We start from the raw sequence: 22,514 nt of genomic DNA on the forward strand, positions 1-22,514 counted from the left end.
ATTGGTGAGCAGTGAGTGACACTCTCAGTGGGAGCATTGTGTGAGAAAGCATGAATTTAGAGTCAGCTGGTGGGTTTACATCCCTACTCTGCTTCTTACTAGTGGCGTGACCTTGGAAAAGTTGCTTAATCTCTTTGAGCCTCAGTTTTCTCATTTATAATGTGTGTATATGAATACCTGCTTAGTTTATTATAGATTAAATGAGATAACATAGCATGAAAGCTGCCACATAGTAAGCACTCATAAAATGGTAGATATTATTTTAATCTATCCACATAGTAAGCACTCATAAAATGGTAGATATTATTTTAATCTATCTCCACAAAAAATGTAAAGTTTACTATGATAGCAGTAAAGGCCATCTAGTTCCTATAGGGTACCACCCTCAGAATAATGCGATCAAAATGACCATATTGTTTGGAGGACATCACGTCTGACATGTGGGCACTACTGGCCACACGTTGTCCTTTAAATCTCTCTGCACATCAGAAAGGATCTATTTTCTTAAATCTGTATTTTTGCCCTGTAAAGAATTATTGGGTTGGCCAAAAATTTCATAACATCGTACAGAAAACCCGAATGAACTTTTTGGCCACCCCGATACTTCAGTTTGATTGCTTCTGGGAAGACCAAATCCCTGGAAAGGTAAAACTGTTTTTTCTAGCGCTCCTTTCTCTTTTCCCTTAGGAACATTCTTCCAGCCTTGGGCTGGATCCAGGGCTTCCCCTGGGCATGAAATTATGATGGCTAGAAAAAGTTTACTTTTTTCCTGCCCTATATGAATGGACTACATAGATATCCAACAAAATGTATGCTTTGCCACCAACAACTGGGTTCATCTGAGAAAAATGTCACCATGAATGGTGACTTTGGGCGTGGAGAGTTCATAGGGTACCAGCGCAAGTAACTGGTTTTTATCTTCATCTTCTGAGAGCTGAGATTCTTCAAAATCAGAGTCAAGGCTATTTAATTGGAGCAGGGTCTTTCCAAGGTCTCTTGCAAATGGTTTGTGCTAAATCAGAGGAACTCCATACACCATGAACTCCCTGTGACACACAGTATCTAAACAAGTACAAATTGATAACCAGAGAGTAGGAGTCCAAGCTACCAGTCACTCTGTGTCTTATCACATTAAAAACAAACAGTGCTTACCACTTCTGAAATTAATCCTGGGTCTTAAGTTATGGCTTACATTACACCATAGTACAAATAAACAAAAGTAAAATAAACATTTTGTCCCTGCTTCCACCCATACTCAAGGCTTAAACTTCATATCATCAGCCTGCTTTCTCTCCTTCCTCCTCCTCTTTGTACACTGTATTCAGGTCTCTTCCTTTCCATCTCTACAGAAACCACCCTGCTAATCATCTCACTTCCTGAATGAGAATTTCCTGACTCTTCCTCCTCTTTCACTGCTTGCCCTCCTCATCCTGCCTTCTGCTAAGAGTAATCTTCTTGAACATAGATTTCATTGTGCCACTCAAAATTTCCAACAGCACCTCACTGACCACAGTTTGAGTCCCCAGACATTTTATGGGAAGGAATTACTTCCTCTTCAAAGCCTCAAGAGAGAGTGTGTGTGTGTGTGTGTGTGTGTGTGTGTGTGTGTGTAAGAGTATGGAAGAAACAGAGAATTCCTGTAGGAGTTTGCATATCTTTATAGATGAGGAACATTTTCACATATAGAATTTCATTCAATCTTTTTTATTATGAAATATTTCCAACATGCAAAACTGAGTAATATCATCAGCTTCGTTGTAATTACCCCCTAGTTTAAGGAGAGCATTACAGATGCTATGGAAATTCCCTGTGTACCCGCCCAGTCATTCTGGACCACTGTTCTGAATGTGGGTTCAACACTTCCACACATGTCTCTATAGGTTAGACAGGGATCACAAGTTTTTTTAAAAACAAATTATTTATTTATTTATTTATTTATTTTTGGCTGTGTCAGGATTTAGTTGCTGCACGCGGGATCTAGGTTGAGGCATGTGGGATCTTTCGTTGCGGTGCGTGGGCTTCTCTCTAGTTGTGGTGCACAGGTTTTCTTTAGTTGTGGCACACAGGCTCCAGGGCGCATGGGCTCTGTAGCTGTGGTGCGTGGGCTTAGTTGCCCCACGGCATGTGGGATCTTATTTCCCTGGCCAGGGACCAAACCCCCGTCCCCTGCATTGGAAGGCGGATTCTTTACCACTGGACCACCAGGGAAGTCCCACAAGCTTTTTCTATAAAGGCCACAGAGTGAACATTTTAGGCTTTGCAGACCACGTGGACTGTGTTGCAACTACCTAACTCTGCCATTGTTGAGTGAAAACAGCCATAGACAATATGTAAACAAAAGGGCAAATTTGGTCCTGGGTGGGCTGGCTTTGGCCTGTGGATCATAGTTTGCTGACCCTTGCATTAGGGTATCAGTAGTAATATGTAGCATTGTTTTGCATATCTTTAAATTTATATACATTTTATCAAACTGTCTGTATTATTCTGCAACCTAATTCTTTTGCTCAATATGAAGTTTCTCAGTTTATCTATATGAATACTTAGTTCGTTCATTTTAAGTGCTGTATAGCACTTACGAATATAATATACTTACAGCATAATGCATATATTATTTCTTTATTGTACCCAACCTCTTGTTGATTGACATTTATGATGTTTCCAGCTTTTTACTATTGGAAACAATGCAGTAAAAATTTTGTATATGTCACCCTATATATATGAACATTTATGAAGTGTTACCTTTTAATCTTTACAGCAGTCCTATTATTTAGATTTTTAAACATGCAGCTGAGGCTCAGGGTGTAGTATGGGGTCAGGGTGTTAAGTGAATAGTTGCAGGTCATACGTGAAGCTATGAAAGGTCAGGACTTGTTCTCCATTCTAATGTTCCTTTTTTAAAAAAAATTTTATTGAAGTATAGTTGATTTACAATGTTGTGTTAATTTCTTCCATACAGCAAAGTGACTCAGTTACACACACACACAAACACACACACATATTCTTTTTCATATTCTTTTCCATTATGGTTTGTCACAGGATATTGAATATAGTTCCCTGTGCTGTACAGTAGGACCTTGTTGTTAATCCATTCTATATAAATAGTTTGCCTCTGCTAATCCCAAATTCCCATTCTTTCCCTCTCCTTTCTAATCTTCTCATGCCTCATTGCCTCCCCGCCCCGAATTTTTTTTGGCCGTGCCATGTGACATGTGGGATCTTAGTTCCCCAATCAGGGATTGAACCTGCACCTCCTGCATTGGAAATGCGGAGTCTTAACCACTGGACCACCAGGGAAGTCCCATGCTTCATCCCCCTTGACATCTGTACTAGATCACAGCTATTGTTTCTGCGTATGCATAACACTGCTAGCTGCGATGGGGGGATACAAAAGTAATGTAAGCTATGATTCCTGCCTTCTAGGAGTTTACAATATAGTGGAGAAGACAACAGATGAAGTTAAATCATTAATGACCACATGAGGAGGGGGAAGATAAATGACAGGGAATGCATCCATGGAGAAGTTGGGAAATAAATGGAAAAAAATCTACAAAATTGAGAGTTATAAAAATATATTTGAATAAATGGAGACATACCTTGCCCCTGAAAGGCAAAACTGAATGTTATAAAGATATAAATCTTCCTACCTAAATATATAGGGGTTTGGTACCATATCAAACTCCCAAAGAAACCTTTTTTATTAAATGTGATACAAGATGTGATAGTTTATCACAGAGAATGAGAAAGTAAGAATACCTTAGAAAATGTTGAAAAAGAATGAACAATAACAGGAAAACATGATGTTGAAACAGATGTAACTGTATGATCAATGGAAAACTAAATCAGTCTCAATAAAAGAAAAATTATAAATCAATGGGAAAGGGGAAAAGTATTCAACAAGCAATTCTGACAAAATTCACCCTGTACTAAAAACTAAAAATAAAAAGCAATAAAAGTAAGCTTTAAAAAAATCTAATATATTTAACTACATACAATGCAAATCTTTTCAAGTAAAAATAATTAAAAGACAAATGAAAATGTTTGTAGTAAATATACCAGAATGCTAACACATTCAATATACAAAGAACTCCTCTAAGTCAATTTAAAAAAAAAGAACACTTCCATAGAAAAATGGCAAAGGACATAAAAAATGGAAAGAAACTATCACATATAGACAATATAAAAATTTTTTTCAATTTCACTCATATTCAAGGAAATGCAATTTAATACAGTGAGATAGGATTTGTCACTGGCAAATTAGAATAGATTGTTGAAAGTGGGAGGAGGTAACGCCAATGAAGTTGTGGTGAGACAGTCACTCTTATCCACTGCTGGTGGGAGTGTAAATTGGAACAAAATTACAGAATGCCATCTGGCATTTTGTAAATGCTTTTCTGTATTGTCTGAATTTTCTGCAATGACCCTTTTATTTTAAAAATACTTTCATTTGGAAAATAAATGTTAACAAATTTTCAGGAAAACAGTGCATGAAGTTAGAGAAGGTATTTTTCTTTATCTGCTCTGATTCCAAACTTAATACTTTGTGTGTTAACACATACGTGAATTCACCTGAATAGAAATGATGGCTTCCTGCTAGCTAGGCTTTTATTACTAACTCCAGAGAATTCTTAGGCTCTCTGTCTGCAGTTGCTCAAGTTCATTATTTAATCAGAACATTTACCTGTATTTCTAAGAAGGTGTTCTTCCCCTAGTGCATGTGCTCTGCCAGTGCTGGCTAGGGCTGTTGCCCAACAATCCTGTCTTCTGTCTGCACGCTCTTTCCTCCATACCAAACTGCTTTCTCCACTCGTACTGTGGCACGGGAGAGAGTGAACCACCCTATTTGTAGAGAAAGTCTAATAAGCATTAATAATAATAGCTAATAATAAACTTAATCCAGAAAAATTTTTATCTAAATACTTAAAATCTTAAAGTCATTAGAAATTTTTAAAATCCAAATTTATATACAAAATTTAGTCATAGAAAAGTATGATAGAATGATCAATAATAGACATTCAACCATTAAAATGTGCTACATTAGGGTAAAATTCTGCAGTAAAGTGGAATGAAATGGGAACTCAAAAAAGGGCAGGAATGGTTAAAAATTTTTCCAAATTTTAAAGAACATTTTCTTGTATTTCTTAGAAGGATGAAGAAGGATATTAAGTTGCTGTGGTATTTAGATTTAATTGAATAGATCTGAGTAATGTAATGACATGTAAAAATGCCAATTTTTGCAATATGTCAGAAATTACATTTTTTGCAACTATTTTATTTTTCAGTGAAAAACTTTAGATGTCAACCCAAAAATGTGTTGAGGGAGCCTAGTGTTTTTTAAAACTTTGTTTAGGGGGGAAAACGAAAAAAATTCAAAGGCCACTAGAGTAGAGAATACCCATTGCTTATTCTGAACCTATAAAATGACTCCTTATATGAAAGGGAGGATTCAAAGGGGAAAGAAAGACTCCAGAGCTAAGATCTTCCTTAGAACTTGCAGGGAGTTATTCTCCTATTGCATTTCTTCCCCTAAAAAGGTGGTGAAGAGTATTAGAGAAAGGACACAGAAGTAACCCTCATGAAAGAAATAACATAAGTGGAAACACTTGCCAAATGCTTGGGACATAGTAGGTGCTCATTTAAATCACTTAAGGCAATTAAGGCTAAAGCTGCCAAACCCAGGAAGGAGCTGTTAAGAGGTAAAGAAGACCCTACTATCATGGGATGTATATAATTAAGTTGATTTATATCTCCAAGGTACTCACTACAGTTATTCATAGTTTACCTATGATGTTACTTTGTTTTGTTTTGTTTTGTTTTTTGAATTTCTTCTGTTATTTGTTTAAGGCAGGAATTAAACTTTTTCTGCAAAGGCTAGATGGTAAATCTTGGCTTTGTGGGTCATACAGTGTGTGTTGCAAATACTCAACTCTGCCACTGAGAAAGAAGCCATAGATAGTCCAGAAACAAATGGATGTGGCTGTGGGCCAATAAAACTTTATTTATAAACACTTAAATATGAATTTCATGTAATTTTCACATGTCATGAAATATTTTTCTTCTGATTTTTTCCCAACTATTTGAAAATGTAAAACCATTCTTAGCTCACTGGCTTTACAAAACCAGGTGGCGGGCCAGCTTTGGCCTGCAGGCAATAGTGTGCCAGACTCCAGTTTAAGGTATGGGGCCCTTTATGCTAAGAGAGGGCATAGTATCAGAAGGATACACAAGAAACCAGCTATGGCGGTTGGTAAGGGAAATGCATGACAGAGCTAAAAGGAAGACTTATTTTTCAGTGTACTGTTTGAATTGCTTACCATGTGCTTGTGTTACCATTTCAAAAATGAAAGAGTTTCCTTTTTACTAAACCCCTTCAGCAATCATAAACCAACAGACCTGATTTGAGCAGACTCGGTCAACTGTCTGAATTCTGGAGGGCTTTTTGTTATTGGCTAATCAGGGACACCCACATAGGGGATCTCCAGCCAGGGGTAATAACCCAAATGATGCAGAATTAGGAGAATTGGACTTTCATTCAGGCGAGAAACTGGTACATTTTGTCCCTTTGGCCAATAGGAGAATGAAATCCTAGTCTTGTGCCATTTCTCCAGGAAGAGCATGCCGAGTGTCAGAGAGTTTGGCAGAACTAAGCAGTAGAAACAATTAATACAGATCATTTGATTGAGCCAACGTTTCTTAGGGGCCTATTGTGTGCCAGTTACTTGAATTAAAGATGCCAAGTTTATATGAATATATAGAGGAAAATATAAGAATCCAGAATGAAAATGAGCATACATGGAAAATATTAGAGAGTTGTAATGTGCTGTGGAAGTGTGGGGGAGCTTGGTGACCAGGATGGAAAGTTAAAAAAGACAAATGTGAGAAAAAGCACAGAGGGAAACCCGAAGTAAGAGTCACAGAGCTGAAATCTCCTATTGTTTTTTAAAGACCAGAGCAAATATGTCTTAAATGACAGAGGGTAACTTTGGATTGAATATTAGGAAAAATTCCTGACTTTGCTCATTTGTGGATTCCTGGAAATTATTGTTATGGGAAACTGTTGAATTTTATACTCCAAAGATAAGGGTAACTATTTAAAACAATAATTGCCTAAGTTTGGGGGAGCTTTTCAACCTACTTATTATATGATATGCAGACACATATACACAATTGTTATACATAATTCATATATATATTAAAATATACACATTGAATAGATACCTATACAATTCATATGCACATTGTGAAAGTTGAATTTCCCTAGTTCTCAGCTAGCTTATAAGTATGAATGAGGTCCCATCAATAGTGACAACTGAACTTTTACTGGCTTGTTCCTCAGGACCTCCAGTTCCCTATCAGAGGCCTCCTCCCCCTGCAGGTATTTCAGGAATGCCCTGGGGTCTCTTTATGTTTTTTCATAATCAAGTCTACTCTGGCCACTTCTTCCACTACTTTTTGTGTCCATGGGGGAGAGCAGTGCCCAACCAGTGGTCACGGTTCCTCTGCTGGGCACATCTCCACAGGTTATGGTGATACCTGGAGTGGTACTGCTGTTTCACAATTGCCCCAGAAAGGCCTGGAGTCCTCTTGGAGTCAAAGCTCCACTGTGATACATGGCAGAGTTGTTTGAGGGTGAGGGTGGAGTTGAAATGAGCTCTCTCCCACTTGTTGCATTCTTTTGGGAGATCTATCTTACACTTCAGTACTTCCAGACTCATATTTATTTATAGCCCTTTCCCTCCTCACCTCAGGGTGGCAAGAAGGCCTCTTGAATCTCGTTTGGGTCGGTCAAACACTGTGCCACATTGAGAATTACACATTCCTCTAAGGACTGAGGCTTTACTTCGAGGTGAAGATCATGGTTCCTGGTTCCTTCTGACTTTAGGATGGGTTTTCTCCTAAAAAGCCCCTTGGCTTACTGGACAGTAGACTTTGGTAGGGCCAGGCCATTGGTTCCCAGATGGACCCAGATACGTTTGCATTCCCACAGTGGACACAGCTTGTATCGTTTCACAGGAGCTGCTCTCTCTCTCATTTCTTCAACTTCTCTGGTGTATTCTAGATGTGACCTAGTATTGCCTACCTTTAAAAATTGCCCTCAAAACCACATTTTCCTCCAGCTACTTCTCTACCTCAACTCCTTTTCACACCCAGCCTCTCCCCATTAGAGCATCCTCATCTTTGCCTTCATCAACAGCTTTTAAGTTAATACGTAATCATCTATGTATTCCTGTGATTGTTTTTTAATGTCTTTATTCCTCATTAAGCTTGATGTCATAGATTTTGGATGATTTTTTTTCCTTTAACCATTTTATTTCCAAAGATCCAACACAGAGGTTAGTTCAGAGTAAGTCCTCAATAAATATTTGTTGAAAACATGAATAAATGAATGAACGCAGCAAATGTAGTCTGGTGTATTACCTTACCATCAGCCAGATGTCTGCTTGAGCTGTCACTTCTGCTTGAGCTGGAACATTTTGCTGAGTGAGGGAGAAAGAAATAGAGACATGAATAGTAGGGAAGTTCTAATGAAATAAATATTTGTCCAAAAAAAACCCTGTATTCTTTTTCTGAGTAGCAAGTATAAGTAGGCATTTGTAAACGAAATGATTTCTTGGTGGAGATAGGATGAAAGGTTTAAAAAATCATCCTCAGAAAACAGCCTTGGAAAAAGGTTCTGATAGCATACATTTTCATTATTCAACTTTTCTCATTACTTTTTCAGGGAGGTAGGAGACATTGGAAGGAAGGAAGAAAGGAAGGAAGGAAGGAGGGAGGGAAGGAAGGAAAGAAAGAAGGAAGGAAGGAAGGAAAGAAGAAAACAAGACCTAGAGATATAGCTAGAAGTGAACACTGCATCTCTTGGATTTTTGGATGCATTCTGGACATCTCCTCAGGATGAAACTTCAGACATTTTGGTGAGATTTACCACATTTTTTTTTACCATAATTTCTTTTACCCTAGTTAAATATATGACCAAGGTAGACCATGAGAGTGAAAATGCAAGCCCCTGAAATTTTCTCTAAAAGGCGAAATTAAAGATGATCTTGGGTGAACACTTTTTGAATTTTTTATCTGCTAATATGATGCCTACTCAACTTAAGAAAGAAGGAAGGAAGGAAGTTGTCTTGAACCACTTTTGTGTCTTTGCAAAGACCTGTTCAACTTTAGAATAAAATTTAAGATAATAAATCATCAATTCATCCCATTTTAATCAAGGCTTTTATATCTGTTTCTGTTTTTTCTGCATGTAAAAGAATTAAAGACATAACTAAAATATCATCATATCTTGCCCAAATCTCCCAAGTGCTGAAACAAATGAAAACATATGGTGTTTTCCCAGATAAATTAGAGAGTATCTATTTTGAAAGCATATATCTTAGATATTTGTAAGTCCAAATGAGGTGTAAAAATGGTAAATGTTGAGGAAAGATATGTACAGAAAAGCTATGATAAAATGTCTACAAAGGGAGCCATATGTGCTTTTTAAAATTAGCTTGCTCTCTCTCTCCCCCTCTCTTTCATAATCACCTCCCTACCCTCCCCAAACACTCTATGTATTTATTTACCTTTCAGGGGATTTTTTTGAAGACCACCATAACGAAGATACATTCTCAAACAGAAAAGTTTGGATGGGATCAAAAATGAATCTCATTGAACACTCCCACTTACCTGCCACAGATGAATTTTCTCTTTCTGACAATTTATTTGGTAAGTTGTCAAGTTCATTTGAATATTAGCAAAAACAAACTGCAGTTTGGACATACATAAGAAAAAAAAACCTGACTAAGTCCAACAGAGAGTCCAGAAAATTTTTTTGTTCCTTCTAAGTACTCAATAGATGTTAACTACTATGCAGGGTTAGAGGTAAATCGGACCTTGGATTCATTGAACCTAATGGTTTTCTTTTTTATAGATGAGGACTGCAAGACTCAGGGAGCTTTGTGACTTGTCCAAGGCCATGAGGCTAGATAATTAACAGAGCTGGGAGTAGAAATGCATTCCTGTTCTAGGGCTAATTCTCATATTATTATAGCCTGTACTAAATTATGAAATCAAGATTCTTATGGTTTAATATTATACCTATTAAAGTCTGAGCTTACTTAGGTTATAGCTCTGCAATAGGTTTCCTTTCCACCATTCTTCTGGTGCTGGGGGAAATATGGCACAGTGTCAGGATTAGTCATTTAAGCTGGATTGAGGACAAATTGTACTAAGTTGTTTTCAGTAGATCTGTAACTAGATGATACCATAAAATGATCTATTGCTCCACTTTATGCATTTATAAAATAACATCTCATTATAAAGAGTCTGAAGTGAGAACATCAGCAAAATGCCAGCAGGAGCAATATTTTGGGTGGGGCAGGGCAGCTTTCTGCCACGCTTAAAATAATTCCCTTCTGCCTTATAACTCTGCTGGGAGCCTTGGATGCTCCCAGTTTTTCACTCTATATTAATATATCAACCATGATTGATGATGATAGTGAAAAATGCAAACACTTGAAATTCACAAAATTCAATGTGTTAAGGCACGATTCCCTATTTGCTTGCAGAAATCCCTGGGAGACATTAATCAATAGGTTATATGATTACCTACTAGTCATTAGCATTAGTGTGCAATGGTTTATCAGGTCATTTCCAAGGAGGGGTCATTATTTTATTATCTATTTACATGTCTACCAGCCGCCATTCAGTATAAGAGTATCTAAGGACAGTGACTGTATTTCATTAATCCTAGTATGTACTTGATAAATAAGAATCAAATAATAAATAATAGAGGGAAGGAGAAAAGAGGTTTAGGGGAAAAAGAGATGTTTATCAGTAACTCTCAGAGAGATCAAAGGCAGAAGTTATTATTTTTGCAATGCTAGTTCTCAGACATACTTGCTACATCTTATTCCTTCCAGTTGGCTTCTCTTCATCCTGTGGATACAGTCAGGGTCAGTGGGACACCTACCTCCATGTCTGGACACTTGACCATTTGCTCCTGGCCTACCCTTCTATGGGTCCTTAAAAAAATCAATGTATGGACATCTTTATAATTTGTGATCTACTCATCAGAATTCATAGGATGATTAGGACTGTAGGTGCATATCACAGACTAAAGAAAATTACACTTGAGATGATTTTTTTCACATATAAACTCCATTTCCTGCTCTGAAATTTTATGACTGCATCTTAAGATCTCCAAATCTAAACTCTGGTGTCATCATTATTAAACAAATCCATTCAGCTCTAATTTGTATATACATCAAGAGCAAAGGGTAAGATCTTTCTTACAAACTAGCCCACTTTAAGCAAGCCCATCAGGTTGAAAGTTGACCTCAGTTGTCATGAGGTGAAATAGATGTAAGTAGATAGAGAAAAAATTGTGAAGGAGCTGTCAAGTTAGAAGCATCTGAAAATGATTGCTAAGGAAGCACCGTGGTCCATGCTTTCTTTCAGTGGTGCTGTTCCCTCATCCCTCCTTTGCTGGACCACATTCTTATACAGTTTCCTAACACTTCTTTTAAGGTTTCTTAGAATATATAGCACAAGATGCATAAGCTGCAATGCATAGCTGTTATTCCCAGCTGGAGCAGTTTCCTCAAATCTTCATCTGGTCCACCTCTCTTGGGAAACTAATCAGAGCCATGTGACCATTGGGACTCCTTTTCTTCTTCCCCATTAAGTTCTAGAGCCAGGTCTAAGCACTTTTTTCCCCATGCCTCTTTCCCCCAGGGGAAAACATACCTGCACTAAAGGTCCACCAAAGGGGAGGACAAAGAGTATTTTGACCCCTTTATTCCTCCTGCCCATCTTCTTTTATGTCCTGATGACACTGATGGATTCTATGGGCCTCCCACCCTGAGCTTAGGGCACAGAGCACCAGGGAAAGGACTGTGGCTCATGGATGAGCAGCCCACGGTGCCTAACTCACCACTCCTAGATCCTGAGATGTGCCCGAGATTCAGAAGTGTTAACTCATGGGCTCAATTAGCCAGAGAGCTGTACTCTTTTCCAGTGGTCTAACTGTAATCAAAAATAGCCATCATGTTGTTATAACAAGGGCAAGTGAGGTTTACTGTATTGCATATGGATGGCTATAATTTCTTCCAACCAAACATTGAACACTGGCCATATGCTGGATGTTGGAATAAAGCAGGGAAGAAGACAGGAAAAGAAACAGGCAAAGCAATGAGTAAATGAAATAATATCAGGTAGTGGTAAGTGCTATGGAAACAACAAAACAGGGTGATGTCATAGTGACTGGAAGAATGAGGCTGCTCTAACTGGTGTGGTCAGGGGAGGCCTCTGGGGAGTTGACAACTGAGCGGAGAAAGACAGAGCCAAAGAGAACATTCTAGGTGGAAGAAATAGCAAATGCAAAGGCCCAGAGTCTAGAATGACTTGGAAGGGGCTTGTCTTCTTGTTTTTATTTAGGCAAGTCGAAAGAGTCTAGAGAACTGGCTCTGGACCCCATATTTCCATTAATCAGCACTGGTAAAAGGAGATTATTAGGCTGGGAATTCTAGGACAACCTAGAATTAGCATTTGAGTCCACAAATTGCTACAGTTTTCGTGTCAGGAGGTGGTGACTTGGACCCAGTGGTACTCACCTGACATGACATGACTTTCAAGGTGATCCTGGGCATGGTCCCCCTTCCTGCAGGTTACTCTAAAGGCCATAATTAAATCCCAAGACACTGGGATTTAATTTAAGACATGGAGAAGGTGACATAAAGATTACTCAACAAATACTGATGGGCACTCACTAATGGGCTGTGGAGACACTAATGACCTCTTGAGTGAGGTCTTTCAGCTGCTTCTAGAGAGGGCTGTGGACCCCTCACTCTCTAAAGGCTTTGCTCAAGAAGGGGAAGCAGCTCCACCCATATAAATGGTTACCCTGAAAAGCAGAGTCTGAGGCAATGACTTGTGTGCAGGCAGTTTATGTGAGAAGTCATCCCAGGGAGCAGAAGCAAAGGACTGGGGTGATGAGACAGGGAAGGAGGGAAAACCAAGACGAGATGAATTATGAAGATCGCTGCTGTGGGGAAGGAGAGCTTGATTCCACTGGGAGAAGCTGAAAGAAGTGTCCACTGAGGCACCGGGCATGGGGGCAGTTATTAACTGACCTCTGGCTCCCATTGGTTGAGGGTCGCCCTTGGGGGCATTAACTTCCCTGCACTTCTGGGCTGTGCTTCTGCTGCTCCCAATGGAATCAAGCCAAGTGGTCTCCTGTGGCATTGGAGAAGCTCTGGGGAGAAAGCAAAGAGATGTGCAGCAGAGTGCCAATGGGAAGTGAGTCTGAGCTTGCACGTGATTATCTGCTACAGCTGCAGCTGACATGAGAGGTGGGTCCAAGGATGTGCATCATCACCAGAGGGGCTGCCACACAGTATTAATGTGATTTCCCCCCAAAATCAATTGGAATGTTTAAAGGAAAGCTAAGATGGGTGGGGTGGTAGGTGAGGGGAAAAGGTGGAGATTTGCTCTATAGCTCTGTTTTCTTAGGCTGGCCCTTGTAGAAAAGAAGGAAAGAAACTTAGAATAGAATTACAGAGATGATGGGCTCCTCTGGTGGTGCAGTGGTTGGGAGTCCGCCTGCCGATGCAGGGGACACGGGTTCCTGCCCCGGTCCGGGAAGATCCCACATGCCGTAGAGCCGCTAGGCCCGTGAGCCATGGCCGCTGAGCCTGCGCGTCCGGAGCCTGTGCTCCGCAACGGGAGAGGCCACAGCAGTGAGAGGCCCACGTACTGCCAAAAAAAAAAAAGAAAGAAAGAAAGAATTACAGAGATGGGGCTGGAGTGACCTTGTGAGGTCCTTTTAACTTATTCTGCTGCCACATCCCTAACAAATCCAGATGGGAATCTAGCTCATTGGTAACTCAATCCACATGCAGAACGCAGGATGGAAGGACGTGGTGACCTAAGAGAGACAAGCCTGCTTTCCTTTGGGAGATCCTGAAAGCCGGGAAACTTGGTCAAAGATTAATTTAGTGGGTTAATAAAGGCTTCTCTGATGAATGAAGAAGGCAGGTTCTTATGCAATTAGTGCATAATAAAAGGTAATAATGACAAAGTCCACAGCTTCCCATGGTTTAACATAGTGAATAGGTAGAATGTGGCATGTTAATTAAAATCTATGTATCCTTTAAGCAAACTGTGGTTTAAGAACTAAAGAAAAAAAATCACAGAATTTTAAAGACTCAGTAAATAGAAAAGCATTCTAATAATAGCACAGAATAAGCAAGAAAAGGTACAATCTTATGTTCCCGTACCAAATGTTTCCAGTACAATGGGTCCAGTTCCTTTAGCTTGGTGATACTGGGAAACGTTCAATGAATGTGAGTGGAAATAAGCAATGAAATTGAAAGAAATAAAGTCTCAGAGGCAGCTGAGACTCTCTGAACTTCAGTTTTCTCCCCTGTAAAATGGGAAGAATAATGACATTCACTTCACAGTTTGTTGGAGGATTGAATGGCTGTGTGGAAAGTGTTCTGTAAATCTCAAGGCATCATAAAGCAGTATCGCTACTCCAGGGTTTGAAATGTAGTTGTTATTATTTAAATTGTTAGAATGATAAACACCACTCTACTTATTAAAGGGAGGAAGTTCTGTTAATCTTATCATTGTTGAGTGCTAAGAATTTTCAAGGAGCCAACAAAACCCAACAATATGGAACTAAATTTCTGGGTGCTCTAAGAAAAAAACACATGTTCTATCTCACCTTGGCATTACAGCATTGCTAACAACAGCTATGGAATCCACGTTTTTGTATAATTTTTATTATTGTTTCTAGTAGTCTTTCCAAAGCCCCATTCTGAATGAGGCCTAGCAAGGGGCAGGAGGGCAGATTCTATATAATCCTATTCATTCCCACTTCATTTCCTTTAGCTACTTCTCATAACGTTATGCTTTTCTCAGCTGTTGATGATCATTTTCTCTGGGTAGCTTTATTTTTATTGGAATCTGGTTCTTTTTTTTTTTTTTTTTTTGCGGTATGCGGGCCTCTCGCTGTTGTGGCCTCTCCCGTTGCGGAGCACAGGCTCCGGACGCGCAGGCTCAGCGGCCATGGCTCACGGGCCCAGCCGCTCCGCGGCATGTGGTATCTTCCCAGACCGGGGCACGAACCCGTGTCCCCTGCATCCGCAGGCGGACTCTCAACCACTGCGCCACCAGGGAAGCCCGGAATCTGGTTCTTGCCTATGTCTTTTGCTTAAATTAAAAGAATCTTTCAGATGGTACAGAATCAGCTGGATGTTTTAAAATACAATTAAAGGTCTTGAGCTGCAGTGTTGTGTAATATTTCTGACATTTGATTTCAAGTCTTTTCCCATCTCACTGAGTTTAACACAAGTGAATGTAGTTCTGACTTGATGGGTCAATCAAAGCCAAAAGTTTCCAGAAGATGGAAAGATACCACTGTCTCAGACAAAATGGAAGGTTGCTTTAGCATAATTTAAATATTTTGTCATGGGCTTCCCTGGTGGCGCAGTGGTTGAGAGTCCGCCTGCCGATGCAGGGGACACGGGTTCGTGCCCTGGTCCGGGAAGATCCCACATGCCGCGGAGCAGCTGGGCCCATGAGCCATGGCTGCTGAGCCTGCGTGTCCGGAGTCTGTGCTCCGTAACGGGAGAGGCCACAGCAGTGAGAGGCCCGCAAAAAAAAAAAAAATAATAATAATAATATATTTTGTCACTACCATTTCTTATCCATATCTCTTCCACAGATTGAAGCAGTCTCTAAGATTTTTTACCAATTACCTGTGGCTTTGGTTTTTGATCTCCCAGGATTCTCAGATCTGGTGCTCTTGTTAATGAGGTTAAGAAATGGGAGAAGGAAAAGAAATATCAGAAGAGCCTTTCCTTATGACAACATAAATTACTGCTTCTTTTAGATAGGGCATGCATAGTTTGGAAAATGCATGCAATGAGATGCATGTTGGCCAGCTAGTGGGCAAATCCATTGCCATCCAGAGCCTGGTTCTCAACCTTGCAGGTTAAGAAACAGGTCTCAGGGGCTCTCAGAATAACCAAAACTGAGAAAGGTTGACTATGAAAACAGACTGCAAATTTATACATTTACAGTGATAAAAAAAATTTGTGATCATAACAGCTACCATTTCTTGAGTGCTTTCTATATGTCAGGCATCATGCTAAGCACATTTTACATTTGTTAGTGGACTCTCATTCAATCCCATCTCTGCCATTTACTGGTATGTGATCTTAGGCAAATTCTTTAACTTTGTGCAAGTTGCTTGTCTTATTTAATAGAATTCTCAGAAGAATGCCTGGCACATTGTAAGTACTCTGTAACTATTTGCCATTAATATTAATTCTCATAACACTCCTATAAGGTAGATACCATTACTATTCCCCTTTTACTGCTGAGAAAATGGAGATTTAAAAATGTTAAAGAATCTGCTGAATTTCCATAGATAGTAAATAGACAACCAAAATATAGTCAGGACAAGGAATCGGAATTGGATGATTATGGATTCAGGTTAAGAGAACACTCCTGTTCACCTTCTCAGTGGAGAAGGTCTTTCCAGTGAGATTATTTCACTCAAAGTCTGTTAGTCAAGTCTATTCTCAGGGATAGTTCTCAGAACAGCATTGCCAGCATTTGCGCTGGGACTTCCCTATTTTTTATACTAACATATCTAATGCCCCTCCTTGCTGTGACTGGCATTTTATTCACATTGCCCCAAGTACCGTCTACAACAGTGCTGTCCAATAGAACTTTCTGTGGTGATAAAAATGTTCTAGATTTCCTTTGTCTAATGCAGTAACCACTAATCACACATGGCTACTGATGCTTAAAATGGGACTAGTGTAACTGAGGAACTGATTCTAATTTTACATAATTTAAATTAACTTAAATTTAAGTAGCCATATATAGTTAGTGGCTACTGTTTCAAATAGCACAGACCTGTAGGGGAAAAATGTACCTTGGGAAAAAAAAAATAGCACGAAGCAGTTGGTCCTCACTGCAAAAGAAGCAAAGGGATTCAATCAGTCTTGTTATGAGAACATCCTGTGTGAATTTCACTCAGCAACAAGGGTTTCCTGGATCAGCTAAATGATCCTGCTCATTTCGTTTTTAGTATTGAAGTTTCTGAGGGCAACAGACAGGCTCATCTGTTTGACCAGTGAAAACCTCAGTAGAGAATTCTTGACATATAAAATTCAGAGGTAGTTTGTCCTGGTTCTTAGCCTTTGGGTAGCTCTTCCAGCTTAGAGTCCCTCAAGGCAAGTCTAGCTCTTGGGTTGTGAGGAGCGGAGAATGAGGTCAGAAGTAAACGGAGGACTGCGAACAGCTTTGCAAAGGCTGATTCTTGGTTGAGCAATCAAAGCTGAAATACACCTAGGAACCAGCACTCTTTCCTTTTTCTTGACAATTAGGGCAAGTGTACTTCAGTTTTTCTACCACAAGGTTTTGAGTGAGAAGACCTTGGTTAAAGCCTTTGCTTCATCCCTTAATAGCTGGGTGACTTTAGACAAATCATTTAACTTCACTGAGTTGACCTTCCATGTCTGTAAAATAGGGTAAAAGATAGTGGGCATCATAAATTATACCTTCCTCAAAGGGTGCAAGTAAGGATCAGATGAGATAATGCATGTAGAACCACCTTGTAAACCCGTAAAGGCTGTAGAAATGGCTTAGCAGTGATGACCACGTTTATATAGATCACATTTGCCTTTTAAAACTGCTTTCACACTTATTATGTTATTTTATCTTCACAACGGGTCCATGAGGGGAGTAGCGCAGGAATTATGATCTCCGTTTTACCATCTGTTGATGTAGACACATGAAGTCCGCAGAAGCTGAGAGACTGTCCTAAGGTGACACAGTGTGTCTGGTTGCATTATCCCTAAGCTCAACCCTGGACCTACTGAGTCCTATTCTGAAGCCCTCCCTTCCAAAAAATACCCAACAGTCACAAGCTTGGTATCCACAAGTTATGCTGCAGAAATTATTCCTGCTCAGGAAGCAAGCCACCCTACAACAAGAGTCCAAGGCTAAATAATTATAATATCAGTATAATGATGGTGGGTAGCCACACACTCTGCTAAGCATTTAATAAATATTATTTTATTTAATCCTCATAATAACTCTGAGGTTGCATGATTATCAGCCCCATTTTACAGATGAGGAAATTGAGGCAGAAAATGGTTCAGCTAGGGGCAGGACAGCAATAAAGCGCAGACATAGAGAATGGACTTGAGGACACGGGGAGGGGTAAGGGTAAGCTGAGATGAAGTGAGAGTGGCACGGACATATATACACTACCAGATGTAAAATAGACAGCTTGTGGGAAGCAGCCGCATAGCACAGGGAGATCAGCTTGTGCTCTGTGACCACCTAGAGGGGTGGGATAAGAAGGGTGGGAGGGAGACACAAGAGGAAGGGGTTATGTGGATATATGTATATGTATAGCTGATTCACTTTGTTATATAGCAGCAACTAACACAACACTGTAAAGCAATTATACTCCAATAAAGATGTTAAAAAAAGAAAAGAAAATGGTTCAGGAATTTGTCCATGGTCCACAGAGCTAGTGAGTGCCAAGGGAGCCTACATGTATTAGTTTGCTAAGGCTGCTGTAATAAAATACCACAGACTGGGTGGCTTAAATGACAGAAATGTATTGTTTTACCATTCTGGAGGCTAGAAGTCCGAAATCAAGGTGTTAGCTGGGCGGGTTCTTTCTGAAGGCTGAGAGGGAAGGACCTGTTCCTGGCCTCTCTTCCTGGCTTGTAGATGACTTTTTCCTTGTGTATCTTCACATTGTCTTTTCTCTATGAGTTTCTGTCTCTGAAATACAAATTTCCCATTTGTATAAGGACACCCGTCCTATGGGATTAGGAGGGGACACACTTCCACCCATAACACTGGATATAAACCCAGATTAGTTTACCTCACGCTGTTAAGTATTATGCTTTAATGCTTCCTGACATTACAAAATTATACCAATCTGTATCCTTTTGAGAGGAACGAATGTCAAGACGTAGAACATGGCATTTGACCCCCAAATCCACTTTTAGAGCCACTGAACAAAAATCTGTCCTCTAAAAATTCCTAAATTGGAACGTGCTCCCCAAAAATGTTTATCTAAGAGACTGGTTTCCAGCTTACTAGGCAATTTGGCATCGAGGACTTTTCTCATAAACATTTACAAATATTCTGCTCGGTAATGAAGTTAATCAGTAAACCCCACAACCTCTGGCCTCTGTCACTCCTTACCTAGTCTCATTTTCAGTTGCTGTGAGTAAGCTAAGAATGGTAATGCAGTTTCCGGAGTTAGAAAATCCAGGTCAAATTAGTCCTTGTCACAGCTGCACGTCGTTGGGATTTGCCATGGAAATTATGAGCATGAAGCCTGCTAAAGGTAGGCGGAGGTTCGCAGATGCTGGCGGTGGGGCTTCTGCAACTGGACTGAGGAAACATGGGGCACTTTTGCTTGAGATTCCAGTAACTTGAGATTCCAGTAACAGATCTCTGTCAAAGATGACTCGGTCAGAACCAGAAGACTGGGGTGAGAAGCTGGGGTGGTGTGATTTCTGTAGGGTTCCAGGCAGGTGTGTATCTCACTGAGACTAAATCTAAGTGTGTTTCCCCTATAATTCTTCACTGGATAGTGTGTAAAATTAGCACCATTCTTCCAAGTTAAACAGTAGGCAGTTCTAGCATTAATGCCTTGGACACTTGAAAAAACCTTTTAAAGTACATGATTTCATGCAGTGTTTTTAAAATGGCAAGTCTCAGATCCCAGTGGGTCATGATATCTATTTTGTGACTTGTGACCAGCATTAAAAATTTAGAATAGAATAGAAAAGGAATACAATAGACATGTCAGTGCCCGTCAAGAGGTAAGGATAAGTGTTATTTCACGGAAATTTTGTTTCAATTATTTATACATATGTATAAGTGTATATGGGGTAATGATATAAGATTTATTTCATACTATGCGTTATGATGAGAAAAATAAAAAGAGATCAAAAAACATTAATTTACTGAACTAATTTCACAGTAGATTTCTCCCAATAGTCAATGGAAAATCAGATAAGAGTTACCTTTAAGCCCGCTTTGTTTTCTCTGAAGTAAAATATAGATTATAATTAAAACATAAACAGTATAATATAATGTTGTCTGTTTTAATATTTTTTTTCAGAATAGAATCTTACCTTTTGAATTTCCAGCTAAAAGAGAAACTCAAATCATTTTTATAATAATTACAATTTTGAACATATTTCTGGTTGTAGACTTGGCAGCATGTTATTTTGTTTAAATGTGTTGTTTAAAAATGACTGACACTGTATTTTTTTTAAATAAATTTATTTATTTTGGCTGCATTGGGTCTTTGTTGCTGCATGTGGGCTTTCTCTAGTTGTGGCGAGCGGGGGCTACTCTTCCTTACGGTGCGCGGGCTTCTCATTTTCTCATTGCAGTGGCTTCTCTTGTTGCAGAGCACGGGCTCTAGGCGAGCGGGCTTCAGAAGTTGTGGCACGCAGGCTCAGTAGTTGTGGCTCGCGGGCTCTAGAGCGCCAGCTCTGTAGTTGTGGTTCACGGGCTTATTTGCTCCGCGGCATGTGGGATCTTCCCGGACCGGGGTTCGAACCCGTGTCCCTTGCATTGGCAGGTGGATTCTTAACCACTGCGCCACCAGGGAAGCCCCTGACACTGTATTTAGAGATGGAAATTAGTTGGAAGGCTGCGGAAGTAAATTTTCCATCGTTTCAATTTAATAAACATTTATTAAAGATTAACACTGTGTCAGGCTTTTTGTAAGGTGCCAGGAATGAAGGAGAAAAGGGAATGTAATATATAGTAATCTAATGTATTCCCCAGGAGTTCACAGACTAACCACAACAACAAAAATGTATTGAATGTTTATGCTTAGGTACTATGCAGTTTACATTCTTTGTCTTAGTTTATCTTTATTGCAACCTTTCATCTAGATACTATATTTTGTTTCAATTACTATATTATCCCAGCTTTTCTTTAAAAAATTTTTATTGAAGTATAGCTGATTTACAATGTTGTGTTAGTTTCTGCTGTACAGCAGTGAATCAGCTATAGGTGTGCATATAGCCCCTCTTTTTTGGATTTCCTTTCCATTTAGGTCACCACAGAGCATTGAGTAGAGTTCCCTGTGCTGTACAGTAGGTTCTCATTAGTTATCTATTTTATACATAATAGTGTATTATATTATCCCGGCTTTATAGAGGAAGGAACAGAAGCTTAAAGAAGTTCAATGTCTTTCCCAAGTTCATACATCTAGCAAGTTGCAGGCGAACTGAATCCAGATTTGTCTACACAGAAGTGCTTGTGACGAGTATGTCCTACCACCTCAAATGATATAGTATGAAAGATAAGCCTGTAAACCAACAAAAATGATGGTACATGTTTCTGAGTGCTGCAGTAGAAGTGTGTACAGAGGGTAGGAGGGATTAATTCTACCTAGGAAAACTGGGACAGGCCTCACAGAGGAGGTGATGGGTTGACAAACCAGGTGGGGAGAGGCACCAACATTACAAAGGCCTGGCACCAGGAACAGCACACAACTTCATAAACCAAGTCATATCATCTGTTAAGAAACCATGGATTGGGAAATAAAGGAAGGCCGAGAAGGCAATTTTTCCATTCATGAAACATTTCAACAAACATTCATGAAACATTTACTAGAATCAGTGTTGTGCCAGGGCTGAAAAACTGGATATAATCTGAACCCTTTATCAGGCTCATCAGAAACTAACTGTGGGTTTATGAAGAAGTGCCATCCTTTGTACATGAAACTGATTCTCCCATTTGGGTACACAGTGGTTCTGGTCACAAACTCCTTAGAGCTGCGCTGTCAGATATGGCAGTCATTAGCCACATGTAGCTATTTAATTTTAAATTTTAATTATTTAAAGTTACATAAAATGAAAAATTCATTTCCTCATTATTACTAGCCGTGTTTCAAATGTTCAATATTCCATTTGGTTAGCGGCTACCATGTTGAAAGGTATAGAATGCTTGCATCTCAGAAATTTCCCTTTGATGGTACTCGTTTAGAGAAACTATTAAATGCTGCCAAATGACCCTCTACCCAGAAAAATGTTGCTTCCCTTTACAGGGGGTCTCAGCCTCTCCTAGAGTCCATTCAAGTGTTCGCATTTAAGAACTCTTCCCTAAACTCCCATGGAGAATTTATCTTATAAAGAAATCCAAATTCTCCTATTTCTTGATAAACTGCTTCTTTAAAAAATCACTCATAAATTGTATTAAAATAGAAATGAATTTACCTTTTCCGAAAGTGCACTCTAAAGTTGACCTACCTTTGCCCTCTCCACATCTTATGCTCTGTCAGAAAATTCTGTATTTGTTTACTTGGTTTTATCCCAGCCCTTGACATACTCCCACCCCTCTTCACCCCAAACACACAAACAAGAGAAAGTCTGGGGCCTCTTCTATCTGTTTTCTATCTGTCTTGTTCACTGTTGTGTCCTCGGAACCTAGGACAGTGTCAGGAAAATTGTAAGTGTTCA

At 39.5% G+C, this 22,514-nt stretch overlaps 1 protein-coding gene across 5 annotated transcripts in view; it reads left to right on the forward strand.

Moving 5' to 3' along the window:
• Positions 1–9,443: 9,443 nt before the first annotated feature.
• Positions 9,444–22,514, forward strand: part of NR1H4 (nuclear receptor subfamily 1 group H member 4) — a gene marked incomplete at both ends in the record, with an annotated part of 55,416 nt that continues 42,345 nt past the window's right edge. For 2 of the 5 annotated variants that reach the window (XM_079715268.1, XM_079715269.1), the window contains one exon: positions 9,627–9,705. In XM_079715268.1, the coding sequence (XP_079571394.1) occupies positions 9,627–9,705 (79 nt within the window). Of the gene's footprint in view, positions 9,706–19,263; positions 19,373–22,514 lie in introns of those variants that run through there. The other 3 variants (XM_079715266.1, XM_079715267.1, XM_079715265.1) reach the window with 2 other exon arrangements.

This window comes from Hyperoodon ampullatus, assembly GCF_949752795.1.
Source record: "Hyperoodon ampullatus genome assembly, chromosome: 11".
In the NCBI taxonomy this organism is placed as follows: Eukaryota; Metazoa; Chordata; class Mammalia; order Artiodactyla; family Ziphiidae; genus Hyperoodon; species Hyperoodon ampullatus.